Source organism: Cygnus olor, chromosome 29 (assembly GCF_009769625.2).
Source record: "Cygnus olor isolate bCygOlo1 chromosome 29, bCygOlo1.pri.v2, whole genome shotgun sequence".
Taxonomy (NCBI): Eukaryota; Metazoa; Chordata; class Aves; order Anseriformes; family Anatidae; genus Cygnus; species Cygnus olor.
Genome location: NC_049197.1, coordinates 2,127,679 through 2,150,122, shown reverse-complemented (window position 1 = coordinate 2,150,122; position 22,444 = coordinate 2,127,679). Strand labels below are relative to the sequence as shown.

At 62.1% G+C, this 22,444-nt stretch overlaps 4 protein-coding genes and 1 long non-coding RNA gene across 5 annotated transcripts; 3 read left to right on the top strand and 2 right to left on the bottom strand.

Moving 5' to 3' along the window:
• The first annotated feature begins 609 nt into the window (after positions 1-609).
• On the top strand, positions 610-3,137 carry LOC121061049 (retinol dehydrogenase 16-like). The gene is made up of 4 exons (XM_040539341.1): positions 610-931; positions 1,009-1,267; positions 1,898-2,061; positions 2,219-3,137. Exons 1-4 carry the CDS (start codon positions 610-612, stop codon positions 2,434-2,436), a joined length of 963 nt encoding a protein of 320 aa, XP_040395275.1. The 3' UTR covers positions 2,437-3,137.
• A 40-nt stretch (positions 3,138-3,177) lies between these two features.
• Positions 3,178-7,242, top strand: LOC121061160 (retinol dehydrogenase 16-like). The gene is given in 5 exon segments (XM_040539594.1): positions 3,178-4,176; positions 4,179-4,370; positions 4,448-4,706; positions 5,052-5,315; positions 5,317-7,242. Coding segments are annotated over 5 exon segments (1,035 nt in total). The 5' UTR covers positions 3,178-4,058; the 3' UTR covers positions 5,519-7,242.
• A 1,161-nt stretch (positions 7,243-8,403) lies between these two features.
• On the top strand, positions 8,404-11,897 carry GPR182 (G protein-coupled receptor 182). The gene is made up of 2 exons (XM_040539517.1): positions 8,404-8,781; positions 10,245-11,897. The coding sequence occupies exon 2, from the start codon at positions 10,253-10,255 to the stop codon at positions 11,879-11,881; it is 1,629 nt and encodes a 542-aa protein (XP_040395451.1). The 5' UTR covers positions 8,404-8,781; positions 10,245-10,252; the 3' UTR covers positions 11,882-11,897.
• Positions 11,898-13,386: 1,489 nt separating this feature from the next.
• On the bottom strand, positions 13,387-20,900 carry ZBTB39 (zinc finger and BTB domain containing 39). The gene is made up of 2 exons (XM_040539502.1): positions 20,782-20,900; positions 13,387-19,512 (listed from the first exon to the last, which is right to left on the bottom strand). The coding sequence occupies exon 2, from the start codon at positions 19,407-19,409 to the stop codon at positions 17,271-17,273; it is 2,139 nt and encodes a 712-aa protein (XP_040395436.1). The 5' UTR covers positions 19,410-19,512; positions 20,782-20,900; the 3' UTR covers positions 13,387-17,270.
• Positions 20,901-21,228: 328 nt separating this feature from the next.
• On the bottom strand, positions 21,229-22,130 carry LOC121061164. The gene is made up of 3 exons (XR_005814978.1): positions 22,017-22,130; positions 21,886-21,915; positions 21,229-21,765 (listed from the first exon to the last, which is right to left on the bottom strand). It is a non-coding gene; the product is annotated as an uncharacterized LOC121061164 (long non-coding RNA).
• Positions 22,131-22,444: the final 314 nt, after the last annotated feature.

The window sequence follows — 22,444 nt, the reverse complement described above, 5'->3', positions numbered from 1 at the left end:
GCTGGTTTGCAAGGGGGCAAGGGAGAGGCTCAGCACCGCCGCCAGGAGCGCAGGAGTGTTTTGTGGGCACTGCCTGTGCAGGCGTGTGCCTACAAGCTCAGTGCAGCTTCTTGCTGCTCTCCAGCTCTGGTTCCCAGAGCCACCAGATGCCCATGATAAAAGCAGAAGCGAGCGGCGTTGGGAAACGCAGCGCCTGCTCCTTCAGGCTCCTTCCGTAACGCTGCCGTAAGACGCGGCCCAGGGCAGTGCCGGCAGCGAGACGCCTCCAGCGCGCCCCAGCTGTCGACAGAGCTGGCGACACCGGAACGGGGCAGGAAACCATCACGCTCCTGCCCAGGACCTGGCCTGGAAGGGGCCGGGGACACACTGTGGGACTGAGCCCCCTGCCCGTGCCTCCCCAGGCTCGGCTGCAGCCTCAGCTGCTGGCACAGCGCCGCTGGCCCCAGATCCGGCCCCACCACCGGCACTGATTTACCCTGCCCTGCAGGGTTGGGCAGGTCCAAGGTCGGTGGGGGCCTGATCCAGCGGTTGCGGCTGCAGCAGTGCCTACTCCCGCTTGCCCCCCGAGTGTCCCCGCTCCGCTCGCTGGGCCCCGACCTCCTGCCCGGGATGGGGCCGTGGCTGTGGCTGGCGGTGGTGCTGGCGGGGCTGTTGTGGCTGCGGCGCTGGCACCGGGAGCGGCAGACGGTGCCCGGCCTCTCGGAGAAGTTTGTGCTGATCACGGGCTGCGACTCGGGCTTCGGCAACCTGCTGGCACGGCAGCTGGACGCGCGGGGGCTGCGGGTGCTGGCGGGCTGCCTGACGGAGCCGGGGGCCGCCAGGCTGCGGGCAGCCACCTCGCAGCGCCTGCAGACCGTCCTCCTGGACGTCACCTCCAGCCACAGCATTGCTGCCGCCACCGCCTGGGTCCGGGAGCGTGTGGGTGACCGAGGTAGGATGGGGGGCACGTCTGGGGCTGGGGGCGTGGCAAGGGGACAGAGACCCTGTCTCAACTCATCCCCTTCCCAGGGCTCTGGGGGCTGGTGAACAACGCCGGGATCGCTATCCCCACTGCCCCTAATGAGTGGCTGAGCAAGGACGACTTCGTCAAGGTGCTGGACGTCAACCTGGTCGGCCTCATCGAGGTGACGCTGAGCCTCCTGCCCCTGGTGCGCAGAGCCCGGGGCCGGGTGGTCAACGTGGCGAGCGTGATGGGCCGGATCGCCTTCTTCGGTGGGGGGTACTGCCCCTCCAAGTACGGCGTGGAGGCCTTCTCCGACAGCCTCCGGTAAGTCCACGTGCGGAGCCCGCTGCTGGTTCTTCAGGCTGCTTCACTTCTCTGGCAGAGCCTTCACCTGCGCAGACCCCTTCCTCTGCCACCCCCAGCGAGCACACGTGGGCTTATTTTAGCTGCCGCCACCAGATGCACGAAGAGGGCCTTTGGGGACGCAGCGCCCACCCACGCGGAGCGCCGCCTCGTGCCGTACCCACGGCCACCACTGGCAGCCTCTGCTCTGGCTTCAGTCCAGCTCACGCAGAGGCAGCCCAAGGGAGGGGACGGTGAAGGATGTGGCAGGGCTTTGATTTCATTCCCCCGCGTGCTGGATCTGCCTGGCTGCAGGGGAGGCTGCTGGCCCCAGGCTGACACCACCTGCCCGGGCAGGAAACCTCCTGCTTGGACCTTGCCCTCGCTCCAGATCCCAGGGGGAATGTCCCCGAGGTCTGTTCTGACCCCATCCCATCCAGACTCAGCAAACATTTGTTCATGAACCACCTCGGATGCGTGCTGGGGCTGGCACGGGGTGTGCTGGCGTGTTCAGGATCCCCCCACAGTCCCCTGTCACAAGGCTGCCGTGCATCCTGCACGACCCTGTGCTGGCTGCCGGAATCTGGTCCCACGGGGCTTGGATCCTTCCAGGCTTGAGATGCGCCACTTTGGGGTGAAGGTCAGCATCATCGAGCCAGGCTACTTCAAGACAGCGATCACCGGTGCCGAGAACCTGGAGAAGTGTTTTCTTAGCACCTGGGAGAAGGTCTCGGATGAAACAAAAGCAGGCTACGGGGAGAATTACTTGAAGGACTGTAAGTACACCACCTAGAAGCTAAAGCAACGGTCCTCCCTCCCTGAAGCCAAAGCCCACCCCGGGGCCACAGGGTGTCCAGCCGCCCTGAGAGCCAGAGAGTTCAGTTGCCTTTGGCACGAGGCTCAGCACCCACTGGGCCCCTTCTGCCTCCGCAGTTCTGGCAGGAGCCAAGAAGATGCAGAATAGGTGCAACTCCAACCTCTCGGTGGTCACGGACTGCATGGAGCACGCGCTGACCAGTCGCTACCCGCGCGCCCGCTACTCGGCCGGCTGGGACGCCAAGCTGCTCTTCATCCCCCTCAGCTACCTGCCCTCCACCCTCGCCGACATGATCCTGACCTGGCCCTACCCCAAACCTGCCCAGAAAGCCTGAGGCCGCTGCAGGCAGCAGCAGCCAGGGGCTGAGATCTGGCATCGCCCTGCAGCTGAAGCCGTGCAGAGAAGTTCCTAAATCCCTAGATTGGCGTATATCCTGCAACTCGCTGTCACCTGCTAGCAAACAGGTTTGCTGCTAAATAAAGACAATGTCCTCTTCCCTGCACGGCAGGGCTTTTCTTTTTAGCTGTGCCCCCTCCCTCAGACAGCGCACCGAGGCCATGCCCCTGCCTGCACCAGGAGAGACAGGACAGAAGTGTCGGCACGGCTGTGCTGAGCCTCTCCGCCTGCACCAGCCCCTGCCCGCTTCGCTGTGCCCTGGTGCTGGGGACACCCAGGTGCTCCGAGCTGCAGCAGCCGGCTCCGTGCCCCACAGGCAGAGCGGCTGGAAAGGGGAGTGAGCGCTGCATCAGGTGGCCAGGGGAGCCCCCAGCCCCGCTTCGCTGCTCTGAGCTTGCCCCAGCCCCTCTGCTGCCTGCCCTGGGTAAAGGGGACAAAGCAGCCGCCCCAGGGCTTCTGAGCCAGAAAAACTCAGCCCAGCGCTGTGTCCAGAAGGGTCCGAGCCAGCTCTGCCAGCACAGGCAGCTACCAGAGGCCAAAGCAGAGCTCCCAGCACATGGATCTGTGCAAGATGAGGCAGTGAATCGCAATTAAGAAATGGAGTTTTATACCGGGAGCTGGTGCAATCCGGCCTCTCCTGCAGGAGATGCAAACTTTTATGCTGGGAGCTGGTGCAATCCGGCCTCTCCTGCAGGATGACCCAGAGCAATTTGGGTTTCTGGCTCTTCCCCCAGCTGCTGCTCAATACCTGGGCTGAGGCTGTTGCATGCCAGCCTCTATTTATATGGCCCCCACACCGGGATGGGCCGCGACAGACCTTCACTGAGCGGGACCAGAGCAGCACAGGACCTGCCCAGGTAACCCCAGGGTTGGGGCTGCAGCGTTCACAAGGTGCAGCTCCTCTGGCTGGGTCAGGCACATCTGGAGGGAGGTATAGAAAGGCTCGGACACAGCTGGCTCAAGGACATCCAAACACTGCTAAGGCAGGAGCTTGCTCTGAGGAGGAGGTGGGCTCTGCTCTGAAGGTCCCCAGCCCACCGCGCTGCTGCAGGGAAAGAGGCAGAACGGTGTCATGCTCGGGGGGAGCACAGCAAGGCTCCACCAAAAACACTTCCTTGGTGCTTCTTAGTCACACTGAGGACAAAAGCTCATGTGTAAGAGGGCCAGAAGGAAACAGCCAGGGAGTGCTGAGCAGGATGGGCAGTTGGGGTCTGAGGGAGATGCAGGGGCCAGGTAGGACAGAGAGCTTTGAAACCGGCACCTGCCACGAGTGCACCCACCCGAGGAGCACTGGCTGCAATGGGCTCCCATGGGCAGCAGCCAGCAGGGAAGTGCAGGGCCTCGCACCTGAGATCCGAAGACCACCCAACACCAGTGAAAAGCCCCTAACGCTACGTGCTCAGGAGAGCTGTCCGATGGCTGAGACTAACAGCTCCCAGGGTGCAGGTCCGACCCAGACGCCACCAGTCCCTGCGCGCTCCCCAGGACCCAGCCTTCACCCCAGGGCAGCACATGGGACACTTTGTCTCTTCCTTCCCCCAGAGCCGAGCTCCAGCGAGGATGTGGCTGTGGCTGGCGGTGCTGGCGGGGCTGTTGTGGCTGCGGCGCTGGCACCGGGAGCGGCAGACGGTGCCCGGCCTCTCGGAGAAGTTTGTGCTGATCACGGGCTGCGACTCGGGCTCGGCAACCTGCTGGCACGGCAGCTGGACGCGCGGGGGCTGCGGGTGCTGGCGGGCTGCCTGACGGAGCCGGGGGCCGCCAGGCTGCGGGCGGCCACCTCGCAGCGCCTGCAGACCGTCCTCCTGGACGTCACCTCCAGCCACAGCATTGCTGCCGCCACCGCCTGGGTCCGGGAGCGTGTGGGTGACCGAGGTAGGATGGGGGGCACGTCTGGGGCTGGGGGCGTGGCAAGGGGACAGAGACCCTGTCTCAACTCATCCCCTTCCCAGGGCTCTGGGGGCTGGTGAACAACGCCGGGATCGCTATCCCCACTGCCCCTAATGAGTGGCTGAGCAAGGACGACTTTGTCAAGGTGCTGGACGTCAACCTGGTCGGCCTCATCGAGGTGACGCTGAGCCTCCTGCCCCTGGTGCGCAGAGCCCGGGGCCGGGTGGTCAACGTGGCGAGCGTGATGGGCCGGATCGCCTTCTTCGGTGGGGGGTACTGCCCCTCCAAGTACGGCGTGGAGGCCTTCTCCGACACCCTCAGGTATGGGGGAGGCCAGCCTCATCCCTCTCGGGGCTCCCGTGTGCTGGGCAGTTGTACCCTGCTTTCCCCACGCAGGGCTTTGAGTTGTGCCCAGCTGCCTCCCATCCCCACAGCTGAGATGAGCATTGAGCCACGGCGAGGGCTTGTGAAAGACGTCCCCGTGGGTTGGGAAACTTGGGCAAAGCTGGAGCCAGCAGTTGTGCAAGCAGAGAAGGATTTTGAGGAGCCTCAGGGAGAGGCGAGGGCTCCCCGGCTGCCACCTGGGGGACAGAGGGGTGTCAGGGGGGTCCCCATTGCCTCGTGATGCCTGGTCCCTGGGGTGCTGATGGCCCCCTCCCCGGCCAGGCGTGAGATGCGCCCCTTCGGGGTGCAGATCTCCATCATTGAACCCGGCGGCTTCCAGACGGGGATGACTGACCCCAGGGTGCTGGTGAAGGCCTTGGAGCGCCTCTGGGAGAGGCTCCCAGTGGAGACCCAGGCAGTCTACGGCCCCTGCTACTTGGAGACCTGTGAGTACCCCCCCCCTCCCCAGCCCTCACACCCCCGGGGCTGTGCTGCTGACCCCCGTTTGTCCCCCCCCAGATGCCCGGCGCACGGCCCTGCTGCACCGCCTGAGCAGCTCCCGCCTGTCCATCGTCACCGGCTGCATGGAGCACGCGCTGCTCGCCCGCTGCCCCCGCAGCCGCTACACGGCCGGCTGGGACGCCCGGCTCGCCTTCCTGCCGCTCAGCTACTGCCCGGCCTGGCTCTCTGACACCATCATCACTTTTTTCCTGCCCAGCCTGGCTGGGGGGATACCTGCATGCCCCTGAGATGTGTGTCTCTGTCCCTGTTACGCTGCTCAATAAAGCTGGTGTGAAGGGGGCTTCCCGTGGCGAGCTTCATCCTCAGAGGGACCTGGAAGCTGCTGGGACACGGTCCTGGGCCATCCGCTCCGCTCGAGGCACACCCAAGCCCTTGTCCAGAGCAGCTGCAAGCATCGGAGCCGCGGCCGTGGAGACAGCTCTGCTCCGACAGCCCTGCAGGGGTCCCACAGCATCCCCTCGGGCAGCAGCAGCCTTCCTCGGCGCTTCCCACCTCCCCAGACACCAGGCCTCAATGACACCTCGCACAGCTTGGCGTGTGGGGTGCGGACATGGGTCCCTTGGCCACCAGCCACGGCCTGCAGGGAGGACAACCCCAGTGCAGCCTCCCTCCAGGCTTTTATTTGGTTTTGGGGGGTATTTAGGGCCAAACACTTACCCGCATGCCAGATCCACAGGCTCCGGAGCTGCCACATGCTTCTGTAGTGCTCTGGGTGCCTTTATCCTTAGCTCACTACCTCCCTCAGCTGCTGAGAGCTGGTTGGGAGCACCCAGGCAGCTTTTTGCCCTTAACACAGGGGGAGAAATCCCCAGCCGCCAGCTCCCAGCTTCATCTGAGCAGTCAGGGACTGGCCCCGTGCAGGCCCCGTGCAAAGCCCCCAGCGGCACGGCCCCACTGTCTGCAGGCTCCCCTGGCACCAGGTGGATGTTGCTGGGTTTCGGCACATCAGCTGCGTGGGCAGCAACTCACATCCTTCATAACCCTAATTAAGGGCTGATTAGCGATGATCAGCTGGGAGACAAGCCCCTTAGATTGTGCACTTGCTTGCGGGGTAAGAGCAGCGTTAACAGCAGCCTGGCTCCCACCCACCCAAGTCCCACAGTGCTTCTCCCTCGTGTGCAAGAGCGGGACAGCACCGGGGCGAGAAGCCCGGGCAGGGAGCACTTGTGGCCCCCATGCACGCTGTGCCACAGCCCCATGGCAGCAGCCAGCAAAACTTTCAGGTTTTTTTTTGCTGGGCATGGCAGGCGGGTACAGCATCCCCAGCAGCCTGCATGGCACCACGTCCCTGCGTGTCCCCGGGGGGGTGTAGAGCGCAGCGGCGATGCTGGGCAGCACTGGGAGAATGGCTGGTCCCAGAGCAGCCCTGCCTGCTGCCGGCAACCATGAAGTACAAATCCCATGGGAATTTTGGGCCCAGATTCAGCTCCATGGGGTAAAAGCTCCAGCGGGGCTTCAAGTCTCTCCGGTGCCGGTGCCCCAGGGACACCCCCCCTGAGCTGAGCTCCCCCAGCTGCCCCTCCCGTCCTGCCCCGAGCCCTGGAGCGGTGCCTTTCCGGAGAGGAAGCAGCCTCTTATCCCATTTATCTCCAAACAAATGGAAGAAGCGGGCCCCTGGAGGGGGGGGGGGGGCCCTTGGGCTCACTGGAGACGGTCACGTTTGGGTGCCGGTGGCCTTGGAGCATCCCAGCAGAGACTGGGAGAAGGAGCCGAGCTGCCTGCCCCAGCTCCTGTCCCGCTCCCAGCGGCACGGCTGGCTTGGAAATGCCACCAGCTCCTGCAGCTGGAAGTCCTGGCTGGGATCGGGTAGCCCCAAAACGCCCCCAGGAAAGCCTTAGGTCCCTCAGGTTGCTCTTGATCCAACCGCTGCAGGGTCACCTTCGTCACTCGGTCCTTCCTGCTGCATCTACCAACGCTTTTGCTCTCCACAGACAGGTCTGGTCCTTCCCTAAGCCCTTGGGAAATAAAATGCCAAGACAAGGCATTGCCAGCCCACAGTGGATAGTGTTTGTGCCATCAAAGCTGGATCACATGCCCCAGTCTTAGAAGGTGAGGAAGATGAAAACAAATAAATGACCCCGAGGCCCTCACGCTGGTGCCTGGCCCTGCAGGGCAGAGCACCATGGCTGCAGCTGGGCAGGACAGAGTCCAGGGGCTGTTGGGGCTGGGACCAGCTTCTTTCCCTTCCTCACCCCCTCTTAGCATCGGCCCCTGCTGGCCGTGGCTGCGGTGCGTGGCCTGGATCCGATTCCTGCCTTTCCCATGGGCTTGCAGAGGGCAGTAACTCCCCTCAGCTTATCTCCTCCTGCCTCAGTTTCATGATCTGTTACATGGAAACAAAACCGCATCCCTGCCCTGCTGGGAAGGTGCAGCCACAGCAAAGGACGAGCCTCCCGGCCCACGGCACAGCATGGCATCCCTGTGCCAGCCGCGGGGCAAAGCGCACCCTGCGGTGCTGGGGGTGGGACCAAAACCCTGAGTTCCCCTTTGCAAACAGAGGCTGGGACCCTGCGGGGCCGGGGTACCTGCTCGCTGGGGTCGCTGGCGACTGGCCTGTTGTTGTGCAAGGGCCGACTTATCAGTGCCGTATGCTTCCCTGTTCCAGCCGTGCCTTCCTTCCGAGCCGATTGTTGATCACAATGTCTTGTCTGCACTTGAAAAGGAGATTTCCTGCAATTGTTTTGCAGGACTTGCAGCTCGATGCAAAACGTTCTGCCTATCAGCCCCCTCCCCAGTGTGGGGGCAAGGCTAAAGCCCCCTCCCTTCCCCTGCAAAACTGCCAGGCAATCACGTTGGGTTGATTAATTGCTGCCTGGCCAGAGGTGTTGCTGTGGAGATAGCCATCTGCAGCGAATTCCGACGGCTGAGGAGGCATCGCAGCTCCAGCTGCCCCCATCCCTTAAAATCCTGGCTCAGAGGCAGTGCCCTGGGGGATGTGGCTGCTCTGCCCCCTCAGCAATGTGCTGTGTCCCCAGTGTGCCGATTTTGGGCTCTTTCCCCAAAGGAAAGCCTGAGGGCCCCTGAACAATGCCTCGGGGACAGGCATGGCACATTCCCCCTAACCCACCTTATCCCTCGGTGCTCCCAGCAGATTCATTTTCCCCCTGCCCACAGCACCAGCGAGCCCTGGGCAGGATTAGGCCCATGGCTTGGTGGCCGCCAGGTCCTGCGTGGAGCAGGCAGCAGATGGGGTGTCTCCAAATCACCCACGGAGCCCCTCTGGTGCTGATGCTGGCACCTTCCCGAGGCCTCCCCTTCCCCAGTGCACCGTGACCTCAGGTGCACGCCAAACCGGGGGGCTGGAAGCTGCGTCTGACGTCCCCTCGCGCTGGGCTGTCTCAGGATATCGGGCTGCCATGGTCATTTCCTGCTGGGGAGGATCCCAGAGCCCACCCCACACCCCGCGGCGGCCGCATCCCCGCACGCCCAGACGAGCGCCAGCCGCCGTGCCGCGAGGATCGCCCCGCGCAGCTGCTCCGCACGCCCACCGGTGAGCCAGCACGCCTCGCGCCCCTCTCCCACCGCTGCCTCGGGAGTCGAAAGCCCCGGGCACAGCTAGGCTCTGGCCCTGCGGGCTTCTCGCCAAAGCTTTCAGGAGGGTGACAGCGCCTGGGCAGGGCTGGTGCTCTGGGGGCGCTGGTTGTGGTGCGCAGAGCCCCGTGTGGTGCTGTGGGGTGCCCCGGTGCAGCGATGCACTTGGTATTCCTGGGGATGGGTCCCCTTGGGAGTTCTCCAACAGGGTCCACGGCACCTTTGCTGTGCGGCTGCAGCCGTGCTGGGATCCACAGGCTTTCACACTTGTGGCAATAAAAGGATGCTGTTACATTTCCCTTAAGTTCACAGTTTTGGTACCTGCTCAGAGCCCTGAGGGGATCCAGTGCAGTGCGCGGCAGGGAGGAGCGCGGGAGCATTCCGATCTGGGCTGCACAGCACCTGCACACCACAGTGGGGGCAAGGCTGCTGCTGCGGTCTCCTGCATGCTTTGTGATCCTGACCGCAGCGCTGGGGTGCACCTCTGCGTGTAAGGGCAGGGCGGCAGCAGTGGGGATCCCACCAGCTCTGCGCCAGGGGGACCTGAGCGCAGGAGGAGCGGAGGCAGCTGCAGGGAGCAGCAAGGGAGGCTCCCAGGCTTGCAGCCCCATGCCCACGCTGATGTTGCTGAGCCTCGGGGCTTGCAGGTGCCCTGACTGGGTCCTTGTCTCTGCCACCTGCCGGTCCCCAGCACTGCGTGTCCCCAGGGTACGGCCACGGCTGGCTGTGGTCCAACAGGGATGGAAGCGGGAACACAGCTGGGGGACTGGGAGGCTGCTGCTTGCGGCTGGCATTTGTCTGCGATGTGAGGTTAACGTTCAATGCTGATGCAGCGTCTTTGGAGGGATGATGTAGGAATTTACCCATCGAAATAAAATCCCATAGGATTAAAAAAAATACGTACGTACTTCCAGAACCTCCCCCTGTGACTGAACTTCACCAGGAGAGACCAGCTGTTTTTTCTCTATTTTCCAGCCACCCCACTCAGTGCAACCACTTAGATTTTCTGTCTGAGTTTCTCTTTTGATCTTTTCTTACGTCTAAATGAAAGCTCCTGCCCCTTATAAATAACATCTTTTTTTTTGGGGGGGGGGGGGAGGGATCTCTAGCATCCCTCAGTGCAAGGAGGCAGAGGGATATAAAGCAAAACCTGGTGAGCAAGTCTCACAGCTTAATTCAAACAAGTCTCATAGTGTGACACCCACAGCTGGGTCTTTGTGAGACCCCTGTGTCCCATACCCAGGTGCTGCAATTCAGTCGTCATTTGGGATGGCCAAGAGCAGAAATTGAAGTTACCAAGAAGCTGAGTGTGCAGATGCTTCCTGGCTCTAGCGCCCAGCAGGGGTAGGACTCCCAGCGTGGCTGCAGCTTTCTGCCCCTGCCGAAGGGCTCCGCAGTTCATTGCTCTCCCTTTCTTTGCAGCTACCAGAATGGCTGAGACGACCGCTGCCCCCAGCGAAGCGCCCACTCTCCCAAATGAGTATGGGGACTACCACAACTGGTCTGAGCTGTTCCACCTCTTCAACTACACCTACACGTTCTGCGAGTTCAGCCTGGATGAGAATGTCAAGCGGGTCGTCCTCTTCATCCTTTACCTGGTCATCTTCGTGGTGGGCTTGGTGGAGAACCTCCTCGTCATCTGGGTCAACTGGCAGACACGGGGCAACAAGAGCTTGGTGAACCTCTACATCATCAACATGGCCATTGCCGACCTCGGAGTGCTGCTCTCGCTACCCATCTGGATGCTGGAAGTGATGCTGGATTACACCTGGCTCTGGGGCAGCTTCCTCTGCCGCTTCACGCACTACTTCTACTTCGCCAACATGTATGCCAGCATCTTCTTTCTCACCTGCCTGAGTGTGGATCGCTACGTGTCCCTGACGAGCTCCTCCCTCTTCTGGCGTAAGCACCAGCACCGGGCACGCCGCATCATCTGCGCCTGCAGCTGGGTCCTGGCAGCAGCCATCCCCTTCCTGGAGGTCGCTCACATGCAGCTGGTCAACACCGGAGAGCCCATCTGCATCTTCATGGCCCCCTTCGAGACCTATGACGAGTGGGCGCTGGCAGTCAGCTTGGCCACCACCATCATTGGGTTCCTCATCCCCTTCCCCATCATCACCGTTTTCAACATCCTGACGGCCAGGTTCCTGAAGCGCACCAAGCCGGAGAGCAGGAAGCACTGTCTGCTCATCTACGCCTACATCATCGTGTTCCTCGTCAGCTGGCTGCCCTTCCACGTCACACTCACACTGCTCACCCTTGACGGCAACCACATCATCCTCCACTGCACATTCGCTCACTTCCTCTACTTCTTCTACGACATCATAGACTGCTTCACCCTGCTCCACTGCGTGGTCAACCCAATCCTCTACAATTTCCTAAGCAAAAACTTCCGCAGCAAGCTCATCTCTGCCGTGGTGAAATACATCCCCAAAGACCTAGCCGGCCAGAAAGGTGCAGACAATTCCTCCTCCACCACACAGCACTCCATAGTCATCACGAAGGACAACAACCCCCCCCAACTAAGCGGGGCGTTGGACTGCCCGCTTGTGGCTGGCCCCAGGGGGGTGGCCAGCTCCCTGGGCTCACTGCGGTCAGTAAGATTATTTTCCCTGGTGCTAAGCAGACACTTTGCTTTTAAACAACACTTCTTGGCTGGCCACCTACTGTGCTCTGAAGGCAAGGGCAGAGTGCCAGACGTGAAATTAGATGGTGCAGGGAGTCGCAGACACGTCGCCTCTGATGTGCTGCCCTATCGGATCTGTTTTGCTAACAAAAGAATAAGAGAAAGAGATATTTCCTGTTTTCCAAAGAAACACTTGTACTCTGTCTGTTCCGAAGCCTGCCCACAAACCCACCACAGGGACCCGACCCCAGCAGCCCCCAACCTTCCCCACAGCCACACAGGGTGGGGAACACGCTGCCCTCTTCCTTTAGCCCAGGGTTTTCTGCAGCCCCTACTTTCACTTACCCGTGTGCTCTGGCCATATCCTGCTGCAAAGGTATGGGATGAACACTGCCCTTCTGCCCTGATGCTTTCCCGAGCAGGAACAAGATGAAATTCATGCCTTTGAAAGACAAACCTTCCCTCGCAGCACCTGGCAGGGAGCTGAAAGCCTGATTTTACAGAAATGAAGGCAACAAAACCCGGAGGTGCTGAGCATGACACAGAGCTGAGCTTTAACCAGGGGAGGAACCACTCAACATCAGCAACTCGTTGAGAGAGATTGTTCAAACCCAGCAGTAAATTAGGGACAATTAGAACTGGGTTTCGCTGCACAAGTCTGCCTTCAAACATGACTGGGGAGAATCGAGTTAGGGTTCCTGGTTTGCATACTGCAGCAGGACACCCAGCTCATTAACACCGGCCTCCTTTAAAGCATCTCGTGTCGGGTTCCTCAGCCGCTGGGCACCTTTCTAAGTACTGGCAGGCTCTGGCAGTCCTTGACATGCAGTCCCTCTCAATCAAAGTCACATGGAAGGCGTGCACTGTGGCACTTCCATGTGCACACATCCTCGGAGCACGGGCTGCAAGGAACTGGAGCATCCAGAGAAAGTTCCTCCTCATCTGGCTTCGGCTCAGTCACATGCTGTGGGTCAAGCCCTGGGTAGGGGAAGGTGAAGGAGAGGCAGCCGCTGGAAGGGAATTAATAAATCTGGAGGCCTTGAGCTGCTTAAGAAACACATTTTTAAAAAAGCAAGGCATAAGCAAATCGGACCGGATCCGAGGACAGGATGCTCGCCTCCAGCAGCGGAGGGCAGGATGTGCCGGGCTGACACGGACCCACGGTCACCGTGGGGCTGGCCGGGGGCCGCTCTGCTCCCCCGCTGCACGCCCCAGGACTGCTGCGCAGAGATGTCCCTGCTCGCCTCCAGAAGGGGACCGGCCCGGGCAGGAAAAGACAAATCCTTCTCTGTCACAGAAATATTTGCTGAGCAGCCAGGGCAGAAGTCAGCCCCCCGACACAAGGGCAGCCCCTTCAATAGGGGATGCGGAGGCAGCCGCCAGCTGAGCACGGCTCCGGGCCCAACCCTCTCAAGGCTTCCTTTGCTCATGCCCTCTCATTCTCACTGAAGAAACTGAAGATAAGCACACAATAGCAAGACATCTGATACATGACATAACCCGGACAGCACTATATTCAAGTTACTTAAACATGTACAACTTGGTATTTGACCTATTAAACTTTTGTTTTGTTTTGAAGAAAACTCTCCTAATGCATCTGGAACTTTGTGCACTGCAGCTCACAGTGCTGGAGGCCAGAGCGGCCTCACAACCCACCCCGGACAGCACGAGGCAGAATTATTTCACCCACAGCTTCACCCAGAGACCTGGCTCCAAAACCCTGCAGGTCCTGCAGCTCCCCTTGACTCCCCCCCAGCCTTCCCTTGTCCCCTCTCATGGGAAGCTGTCCCAGCAGCACGTTCCTTTAGCACTTCCCAAATACCCGCTGCTCCTGGGCCTCGTCCCCAGCTTGAATTTGTCCAGCACCTGCTCCTGGCACTGGCTAACTATAAAAAGAATTATTATTTTGTTTTTACTAGAGAAACAAGGCACAAGACGTCAACATTTTTCATTTTATTATTCTAAATAAAAACCACACTTTGTGCTGAACAATGGAGTATAAAAGAACCCAATGTACAACGATTTTAGACATCTACTATTTGGGGGGAAAGTTTACAAAATATACAAAACTTTACAGCAAATAGATAGTAAACACTTAAATATCAGGAGGTCAGTACCTACTATTAACTTAACAAAAAGGTTAGACAGCAATTCAACTTTTTTTTTTCCTTTCTTCTGCTTAATTATTTTGTTAAGAGACCCAGATCCTTCGAGAAAGGGGAGGACAAACCAGAACGGCGTGATGCATTGCAGGGGTCGGAGCAAGGCAGCTCCGAGCACCCTTCGCAGCGCCGTGGGGGCTGCTGGGGCCCCATCCCAGGCCTGGTGGGGCTGGCAGAGGGGCCGTGTGGGGCCGGGCCCGATGTGGGGCCAGGCCCGGTGTGGGGCATGCCATGCAGCCCCCCGACCACAGGGGAGGAGAGCTCCCTCAGCCCCTCTCAGCCATGGCCCCGTTCCCACACTGCCTCCACAAACGAGAGCTCGCTGCCAATCACAGGCAGCTTCACGTGGGAATAATTCATGACCACACAGGGAAGAAACCAAGACAGAAACATCAGGGACCTGAGCGCTCTCTCCCCACCCACACACCAAAAGCAGCCGGCAGAAGACGGGGTGGGCTTTTGCTTTCCTGTCCCTGTGCTCAGAAGGGTGGGCTTGCTTTGCCCGCTACTGTTTCAGTGTAAAAGCTTCTCTTTTTGGTTTATGTGCACAAAAGGCTTTTGCTTCACAGCTTAGCTAGACACGGGGCTGCAGGCTGTTACCATGCACCAGTGCCCCGAGGCGTCCCGAAGCTCATTGAAGCTCCTGGGGCATTTCAGGAGGGTCTTGAGGCTTTGAAGACTCAGTGGTCCCAAGCCTCCCTCACATCCTTCATAACAACCTCCAAAGCAGACCACGTCCATTCCCCACATGCCAGGGCGCCATCCACCAGCACACCTCACCACCATCAGGACAACGGAGGCGACCCTGTGCCTCAACGAGCCCCCCAGTGCCGTGCTGCCGGCCCCCAACACGGCTCCTGAGCTCTTCCCTTTGAGCCAGCAGGGTGGGCACGGCTCCTTGCTGCCGGGGGTCCCGCACCAAGGCCACTGGCTGACCAGCAGCACCCCACAACCAGCACTCGGGAAGCGCAACTCTGGCTGACAGACACCTCCCCCATCTCCCACACGAGCCACCTACCATATCAGTACCTATTTTCCTCTGTAAACATACTGCACGCACCAAAGTGCCAAGCGGACGAGTCCCGTTAGGCATCTCCAGCAGGCAGTCAGCTGGCCCAAACCTGGCCAACATGACACGGATGGGGGAAAGGATGCGAACCCCTCAGCAGCCTCCACTTCCCCTTTTCCTCCCAAGTGAGGTCGGCTCCTCTGCCCCTGCCCTGTGCAGACACCGAAGTGGGAGAAGGAGGGCGCGCCAGTGCTCCAGGTGTGGGAGCAGAGTTCCCCTGCAGCCCCTGGAGGGGACCAGGGGGGAGCAGGGGGATGTGGCCCGAAGGAGGCTGCAGCCCACAGAGAGCCCACGTGGGATCAGTTCAGGAAGGACAGCATCCCGTGGGAGGGACCCTGCATGGAGCAGGGGAAGAGCGTGATGATGAAGGAGTAGTGGAGAGGAAGCGCTGCAGGCTGACCGCAGCCCCTGTTCCCCTGCACTGCTTGGGAGAGGAGGTAGAAGAGGGTGGATGGGAGGAAGGTGTTTTTAGTCTGCTTTTAGTTCTCACTGCTCTACGGTTCTTAACTGGCAATAAATTAATCTTCCCCAAGCCAAGGCTGTTTTGCCCATAATGGCAAGTGGAGGGAGATCTCCCTGTCCTTATCTCAACCCACAAGTTTCAGTCTCCCCTCACCTTGTATTGCTACGTAGCTCATTCCACAGGACTTGGATGGGACTAAAGGAAGAGTTGCTTTCGATGGGGAAGGCTGTAACAGGAGTAGAATGACCCAGCTGGGTGGCCGTTGTACCTCAAGAAACCGCTACAGGACAGGAGAGGATGGAGGCTGTCATCTCCTCGGATGCTACATGTTAATACTCACGAGGTGCTTTGCATCTTCCACGCGCTTTGCAGATGTGAGCCAGTAATCTTCAGCACACTCCAGGGAGGTAGGTCGGTACCACAAGTGTTACCACCCTCATTTTACAGATGAGGAAACTGAGGCAAAGAGGTGAAGTGACTTGCCCAAGGCCACAGTGGAGCGGGGGGAGCAATCCCCAGGAATTCCTAGCTCACGAACCACGCGTCCGGACCATGCTGGGCTGCGGGTTGCCCCTTCGAGCGGAGGGGGAAGCAGGGTGATCTCACAGGGTTTGCAAATCACTAGTTTTGTTTTGTAACAGCATATCTTTGCAGAAGCACAGGAGCCCAATTTACGACGACTGTGGCTTGAAAGCGCTTCCTGTTTGTGAGGTAGTATGAGTTACCTAAGGGCAGTTATAACTCACGCTGTGGTATTTGGAAAATATGTTCCTCTCCACCTCTGCCCCACAGCAGGATAGCATGGGAACGAGCCGGTCCCACCCTTCCTGGTGTAAACACTGCCGGCAGGGCCGGCCCGGCCCCGGGAGCCCACACTGCAGCACACGCGGCTCCCAGTGGCTGCCCCGGTACACGCCGCGGTCACGGCGTCGCGACAGAAGGCGAACGAACTCACATCGGCACCAACACCGTCCTGCAGCGCTCGTTGGCGAGGAGACACGTCCGGGATGCGGCAACCCATGGCGGCAGCGGTGGCAGCAGCGGGGGCCACGCCTCTGGCAGAGCTCCGTCCTTCCCGACGACACCGACGGAGAGATAAGGCCACGGTTTTGTCTTGTGCTCATGCGCTGGGATCACGCAGCCTCAGCAACGCTGCTCTCCTGCAGCTTCCAACACGACGCCCTGGGACGCAGCAAGCGCCACGTGCACAAGAACAGAGGAGATGCCAGCACGCCCTCAGCAGCTGGCAAAAGCCGGGCACGATGATGCCGCTGCAAAGCGCCTCCTAGGAAGCAGCCGATCCCTCAGCACGGAGCTGCTGCCCTGCCTCGCTCGGCCATTCCTCCATGGGACCTCCCTGCTCGCAGCACCCATACCCTCTGAGCAGCCCCCTGCTCGGGCTGCTCCCTGCCACGAGGTGGCCGGCTCCTTCCTTTCCCTTTGTCCAAAAACGGGGTCTTTGAAGACAGCAGCAGCATCACGGGCATGGCAGCAACATGCCCAGGGCCCCCAGCCGCCCTCTGTTGCGTGCCCCTGGCATCCCGCCTCACTGCCTGCTCATCTCCCCTGCAGTGGAGCCATGGTGGCAAGGCCGATCCTGTGACACAGACTCTCCTCACAATAGCAGCAGAACCCCAGTGATGCCTAGAACGAGTCTTTGTTTTCCTGTCTTTTTTCTTTTTCTTCAAGTCCAGCACCATCCTGCTCTAGCTCTGTCCCTCTCTACTGAGGTCAGGTGTCAAAATATCTTAGCAGCATCAGTTTGTGGGTAAGCTCAAACTGAGGGTTAGCCTAGTCAAGTGGGCTAAAAGGTTTAAAAATAAAATCTAGATTCAAAACCTAGTGAGAAATGCTAAAAACACAAAACTCATTGGCCTCTAACAGGATCAGAGGTAAGTAAACATGATGGACTTCTCAGAAACAGTGATGTAGCTTACGTGCTGTTGATTTGTACAATGCCAATCTAAAAAGACCTAGCAAGGCCAAAAATTAAAAAAAAATAATAATAAAAATAGAAAAAGAGGATTCCATCCATGACGCCTGACCATTAAATAAAATAAGTGACGTTTCTCCACAGCTTCTGTCGCGAGCGTTTGCTCCTTTGCTGGCCCTGCCCTGCCTCACCCCATCAGCTGTCTGCATTTTTCTCCGCATCTTTGGAATGGATAATGTACATGAAAGTCTGCTCAATGGTGAAGTCCGGGGGGAGGCTGCCTTTGTGCACGCCTATGTGCTTGCTCATGAGGTTGAGCGTGGAGCTGTAGTGGCCGCACACGGTGCAGCGGTACATGAGGGCCCCTGAGTGCGTCCGCAGGTGGCACTTGATGGTGGAGCGGCCGCGGAAGAACTTGTGGCACACCTTGCACTGGTAGGGCTTCTCTCCGGTGTGAATCCTCCGGTGGTAGTTGAACTCGCTGGTGTGGGCAAACCTCTTCCCGCAGACCTTGCAGCTGTACTTACTGTTGCCCGGCTGGCTCTGCAGCGCCAGGTCTTCGCTCAGGAACTCCTCAGGCAGCTTCCTCTTCTGCAGGCCCTGCGGCTGGAGCCGGTCACCGAAGCTGGGTCGGATGTCCAGGCCGCTGCCACACTTGTGCTGGCTGACGTGGTAGCGGTACGCTGCCTCCAGCTTGAAGCTCTGCCCGCAGAAGTGGCAGCGGAAAAGGGCCTCCTCCACGTTCTGGTGGACGGCCAGGTGCTTCTCCAGAAGGTGCCGGTCCACAAAGCTGTTGGCGCAAACAGAGCAGGAGAAGACTGAGATCCCCAAGTGAGACAGGGCATGCCACATCAGGCTGCAGAGGCTCACGTGCCTCTGATCGCATACGCCGCACGTCTGGCTTTTCAGGTTCACGTGGTCCAGGATGTGGTTGCGGACGGTGTGGAAGTCTTTGGCCAAAGGCTTCCCGCAGGCGGCGCATGCCAGCTCCGAGCCAGATCCTCCGCCAAACATGCCAACCTTCCCCGGCAGCGGGTCGCTGGGGTGGACGATGACGTTGTTGTCGAACACCCCCTCTCTGCGGTGCAGGGTGAGCTGCCACTGGGTGAAGAACTTGGTCTCGCACATGTCGCAGGAGAAGAGGAAGATGCCAATGTGGGACAAAACATGAGTGACCCTGGAGTTCCGGTCCTGGAAGTGGGTTTCGCAGACCTTGCAGTTCCCGGTCAGCAGGTCAACGTGATCTCTGGCGTGCTGGCGGATCAGCTGGATGTTGGGCTCCAGCACCTTCTTGCACACCTGGCAGGGCATGGCCTTGCTATCCCGGCTGTCGTTCTCAAAGGCCAGCTCTTCCTCGCTGTCGTCGCTCAGCTCAATGACTTCTTCTGACGGGCCCAGCTCCTCGCTGGCATCTTCGAAGTGCAGTTCGTCCTCAGCCAAATCTTCCAGCTGAAGCTCATCCATCTGCACAAAGCCCTGCTCTTTGGAGTGGTCGCTGTTGCTGGGACAGGAGTTGCTTCCCGTGGAGATGTCCAGGGAAGTGTCGGTGGTGAAGAAGCCACCCTTGCTGTAGTCACCGTTGCTCTGGACTTTATACTGCTGGCAGGAGCTCGTGGTGGTTTGAACGACGATGTTCATGCTGCCCAGGCTGGGCTGGGCTGCCACGCTTGCGGCAGGAGCAAACTGCCCCGCATCTGGTTCCTGCTCCGTCTTGGGAGGCTGCTGCTGCTGCATCAGGGCAAGGGCCTGGCTGCCTTCGCTCGCGTTATTCCTGTCATCCTCCTTGTAGCTGCCCACTGCCTCCCCGTGCAGGATGTAACCGCGCTCGGCGCCGAAATGCTCCCCGCTGCTCCGGATTTCCCCCACGGAATGGTTCTGCTCGGAGGAGGTGCTGCTCAGAGGACCTGACCGGCCCTCGCCCACGGCCAGGGAGGGCTGCTTGGGGATGGCCGAGCTCTCCAAGTCAGGGAAGGTCGAGTGGCAGGCCTGCAGCAGGTCCTCCATGCCCAGCCGCTCCGCCACCTCGTAAATGACGCCTACGTTGATCAGGTCTGTGAAGAGCTCCGAGGTGTACACAAAGCTGAGGATCTTCTCGAAGTTGGCCGGGGTGATGAAGTCCACGACGTAGGTCCGAGCGGCGTCCAGCCCCGTGTTCAGAAAGAGGTTCTGGAAGTAGCCTGCAGCACAGGCCAGGACAGCCTTGTGTGCGGCAAAGGAGCGGGTGCCCACCAAAATGGTGACGTCGCACATGGTCTCAGAGAGCCTGCACTTGTTGAGTTCCTTCAGCAGGTTGTTGGGGTGGTTGGTGCTGTGCAGCTTGATCCTCATGCCCATCTTAGCAGCTGCTTGGGGGTCCCTGTCCTGGTCAGCTGCTTCTTCACGCCCTCATCAGCCGCAGGAGGTGCTTGGCATCCAGAAAGTGGCAGGGCAAGGGGCTCTGCAGAGAGTAAAACGTCAAAGACTTTAACAGCTTTACAGCCAGAGAGGTGTCGTGGCAGTCTTACCTCAAACACCCCCCTCCTGACAAGCGACTGGGAACGAGCGCAGCTCCTCAGGTGGAGACGAACCGGAACCCCTCTTGTACCATGAAATAAAAGAAAAAAGCCGCCGGCTCTGCTGGCGATGCCCCGAAGCTCCTGCTGCATCCTGGGCGCCGCGCTCAGCTCTGCCGCCCACCGAGTGACGGGGGGGGCCTCACCTCCAGGCCTCTCCAGCACCACTGCCTCGCAGACCCCTACCCCCAGACCCCCTGCTGCCCACCCTCGCTTCGGGTCTTCCCCGTGCCCACGTGGGCGCTTTGGTGGGGTCTCGCCTCCCCTCCCCACCACAGCGCTGGGCCCCCTGTGGACCACCTCCCGGCCCATCCTGCAGCCCCCAGGCTGGCCGCCCCCTCCTGCTCACGATCTCCCAGCCCACCCTCGGCACCCAGGGCACTGAAAGCCCCCGATGTGTGGGGACACGAAGGGGAACCAGCCGAAGCGTGTCTCAAAAGCCCAGTTTGCTGAGGGGGTCCCACGCCAGCGCCCTGGCGCTTCCTTAGCATGGAAGAGGGGGGCGCAGGCTGGGGGGTGCTTGGCCAGGGTGCGCCCGCAGGCCTGCCCCTTGTCCCCTGCCCACCCTGGGGCGGGTGGGGGGTCTGTGGGTGCAGGGGGAGCTGCGGAAGGGTCCCCCCCACCCCGGGGTGCTGGGGGGGGGGTCTGTGGGTGCAGGGGGAGCTGCGGAAAGGTCCCCCCCACTCCGGGGTGCTGGGGGGGGGCTAAGAGACCAGGCAATGGGGGGGAGTGGAGGGGAGGCGAGGGGAAGGGGGCACGGATCTACCACCGAGGGAATGAGCACCGGGGGGGGGCACCGGCGGTGGGACACCGGTGGGGGGGCACCAACCAGCCCCGACAGGGACGTGGGAATTGGCCACGCTGCCGCGATTTCTGCAGGGAAGGGCTCGGCAGGGGGGGTGGGGGTAGGAGACCACGGGGTGGGGGTGTCAAGGGGGAACGCGTGGGGGGGGCACCGAGGGGAGCCACGGGGGGGAGGGGGTCAGAAGGGTGGGGAGGGGGGTCAGATAAGGGGGGGGGGGGGGTAGAAAGGGAGGGGAGGTAACGGGGTGGGGGGGGGGCGAGAGGAGCCGGGGGCGGAGGGGGGCGGCGCGGCCCCGGGGGCTGGGGGTGTGTGTGTGGGGGGCGGCCCCGGGGGGGGGGGGGCTCCTTACCCGCCCGGCGCCCCGCACCATCGCCGCTCGCTCACACAAAGGCACCGCCCCGCCCTCCGCCGGCCGCCGCCGCGACGAGCGCCCGCGCCGGCCGCCACCGGAGCCGCCTTCCGCCGCCCGGCCCCGCCGTCGGGGCCACAGCGCCGCCGCGGCCCGGAGGGGAACTGCGGGGGGGGAGAGGGGGGGGCACGGGGCGGGGGGGAGGGCAACGGGGCCGGGGGCGGTTAACGGGGCTGGAACAGCGCGGGCAGGGGAGCTGGGGGCGGCGGGGGGAATTGGGGGGCGACGACGAGGGGAGATGGGGCAGGTCGAGATGTGGGGCGGGGGGATGTGGGGGGGGGAGAGGTGTGTGGGGGGGGTCGCTGTGGCCCATGAGCAGCCCCCCCGCCCCGTGCCTCCTCCCCGCCCCCCGTCCTCTCCGTCTCCTCCCCGTGTCCTCCTCGGGGCCGCCCCGAGCCCGTCGGGTCCCGTCGAGGCGCAGCGGAGGCACAGAGAGAGCCAGGGCGAGGGGCCGCTTGTTTGTGTGCAGGTGCCCGTACAGCGCGGACGGCAGCGCGGCCCCGCTCCTGTCCCCATCCCCGGTCCCGTCCCGGTCCCGTCCCCGCTCCCGGTCCCGGTCTCGGCCCCGGCCCCGACGGGCTCCCACGACGGCTCCGCAGTCGCTGCTCGCCTCCGGGCCCTGGTGGCCCCGCAGCCGCCGCCCGCTCCGAGGCGCCGGGACACGGCCCCCGGAGCCCCCCCGCGATGCCCGGAACGGAGCCCGGCGGGGGGGTCCCGGCGCCGCCGCCCCTCCGGTCCCTCCTCACGCTGCCCAGCGCTGGGACCCGGCGGCCCTAGGGGCGTCCGGGGGGGGCCCTGGGGAGCAGGGGGGCTGCGGTCAGCCCCTCCGCTGCGGCTCCGCCGCCCCCCGGTCTTCCCCCGCCGCCCTACCGGGCTCCACCGTCCGCTTCCCCATGAGCCCCACGAAGAAGTCGTGCATGTCCCCTGCGGGGAGAGCCCGGTGTCAGCGCCCACCGGGCCCGGCCCCGCTCCATGCCCGCCCCGGGACCCCCCCCTCGGCCGCCGCTGCAGGGCTGGCACCGTCCGGGAGCGGAGCAGACTTACGCTTCTGGGGAGACGCCAGCGCCGGGGGACCTGGAAGAGACAAGCGGGAGGCTGAGCTCTGCCGTCGGGGCGGGGTCCGGGACCGGGTCCGGGACCGGGACCGGGTCCGGGACCGCCCCCCCGGCTCTCACCGGCGTCCTCCTCCCGCAGCAGTTGCAGCAGGGCGGTGAAGGCGGCTCCGGGGCCGCCGCGGGCTCTCCAGGGCAGCACCGGGAGCAGCGGCTCGGGGCCGGGGCCGCTCTGCGGGGAAGCGGAGGGGTGAGCGCGGGCGGGGGCTGCCCGGTGCCTCCTCGACGGCCGTCCCGACGGCTCGGCCCTACCTGGGAGCGGAGCGCGGGGCCCGGCGGCGGGGCGGCGGCGAAGCGGGCGAGGGCGAGCGGCAGGGCCAAGGCGAGCAGGGCGAGCACCGCGCGGCTCCGCATCCTCGCCGGGGCGGGCGACCTGCGGGAGGGGTCAGCAGCGGCCGGGGTCGCCCCTCGCCCCCCGGATGGCGCGGACCGGGGCAAGGTTTTGGGAGGGGAAAACAGCGGAACGAGAGATGGGGGCCCGGGGGCAGCCG

Bases quoted from the DNA above. Each gene is read 5' to 3' on its own strand.
- LOC121061049 (XM_040539341.1), top strand. From the start codon at position 610: ATGGGGCCGTGGCTGTGGCTGGCGGTGGTGCTGGCGGGGCTGTTGTGG. The intron at 1,268-1,897 runs GTAAGTCCACGT...GGATCCTTCCAG, and splicing joins GCCTTCTCCGACAGCCTCCG to GCTTGAGATGCGCCACTTTG. The intron at 2,062-2,218 runs GTAAGTACACCA...CTGCCTCCGCAG, and splicing joins GGAGAATTACTTGAAGGACT to TTCTGGCAGGAGCCAAGAAG.
- GPR182 (XM_040539517.1), top strand. From the start codon at position 10,253: ATGGCTGAGACGACCGCTGCCCCCAGCGAAGCGCCCACTCTCCCAAAT.
- ZBTB39 (XM_040539502.1), bottom strand. From the start codon at position 19,409: ATGGGCATGAGGATCAAGCTGCACAGCACCAACCACCCCAACAACCTG.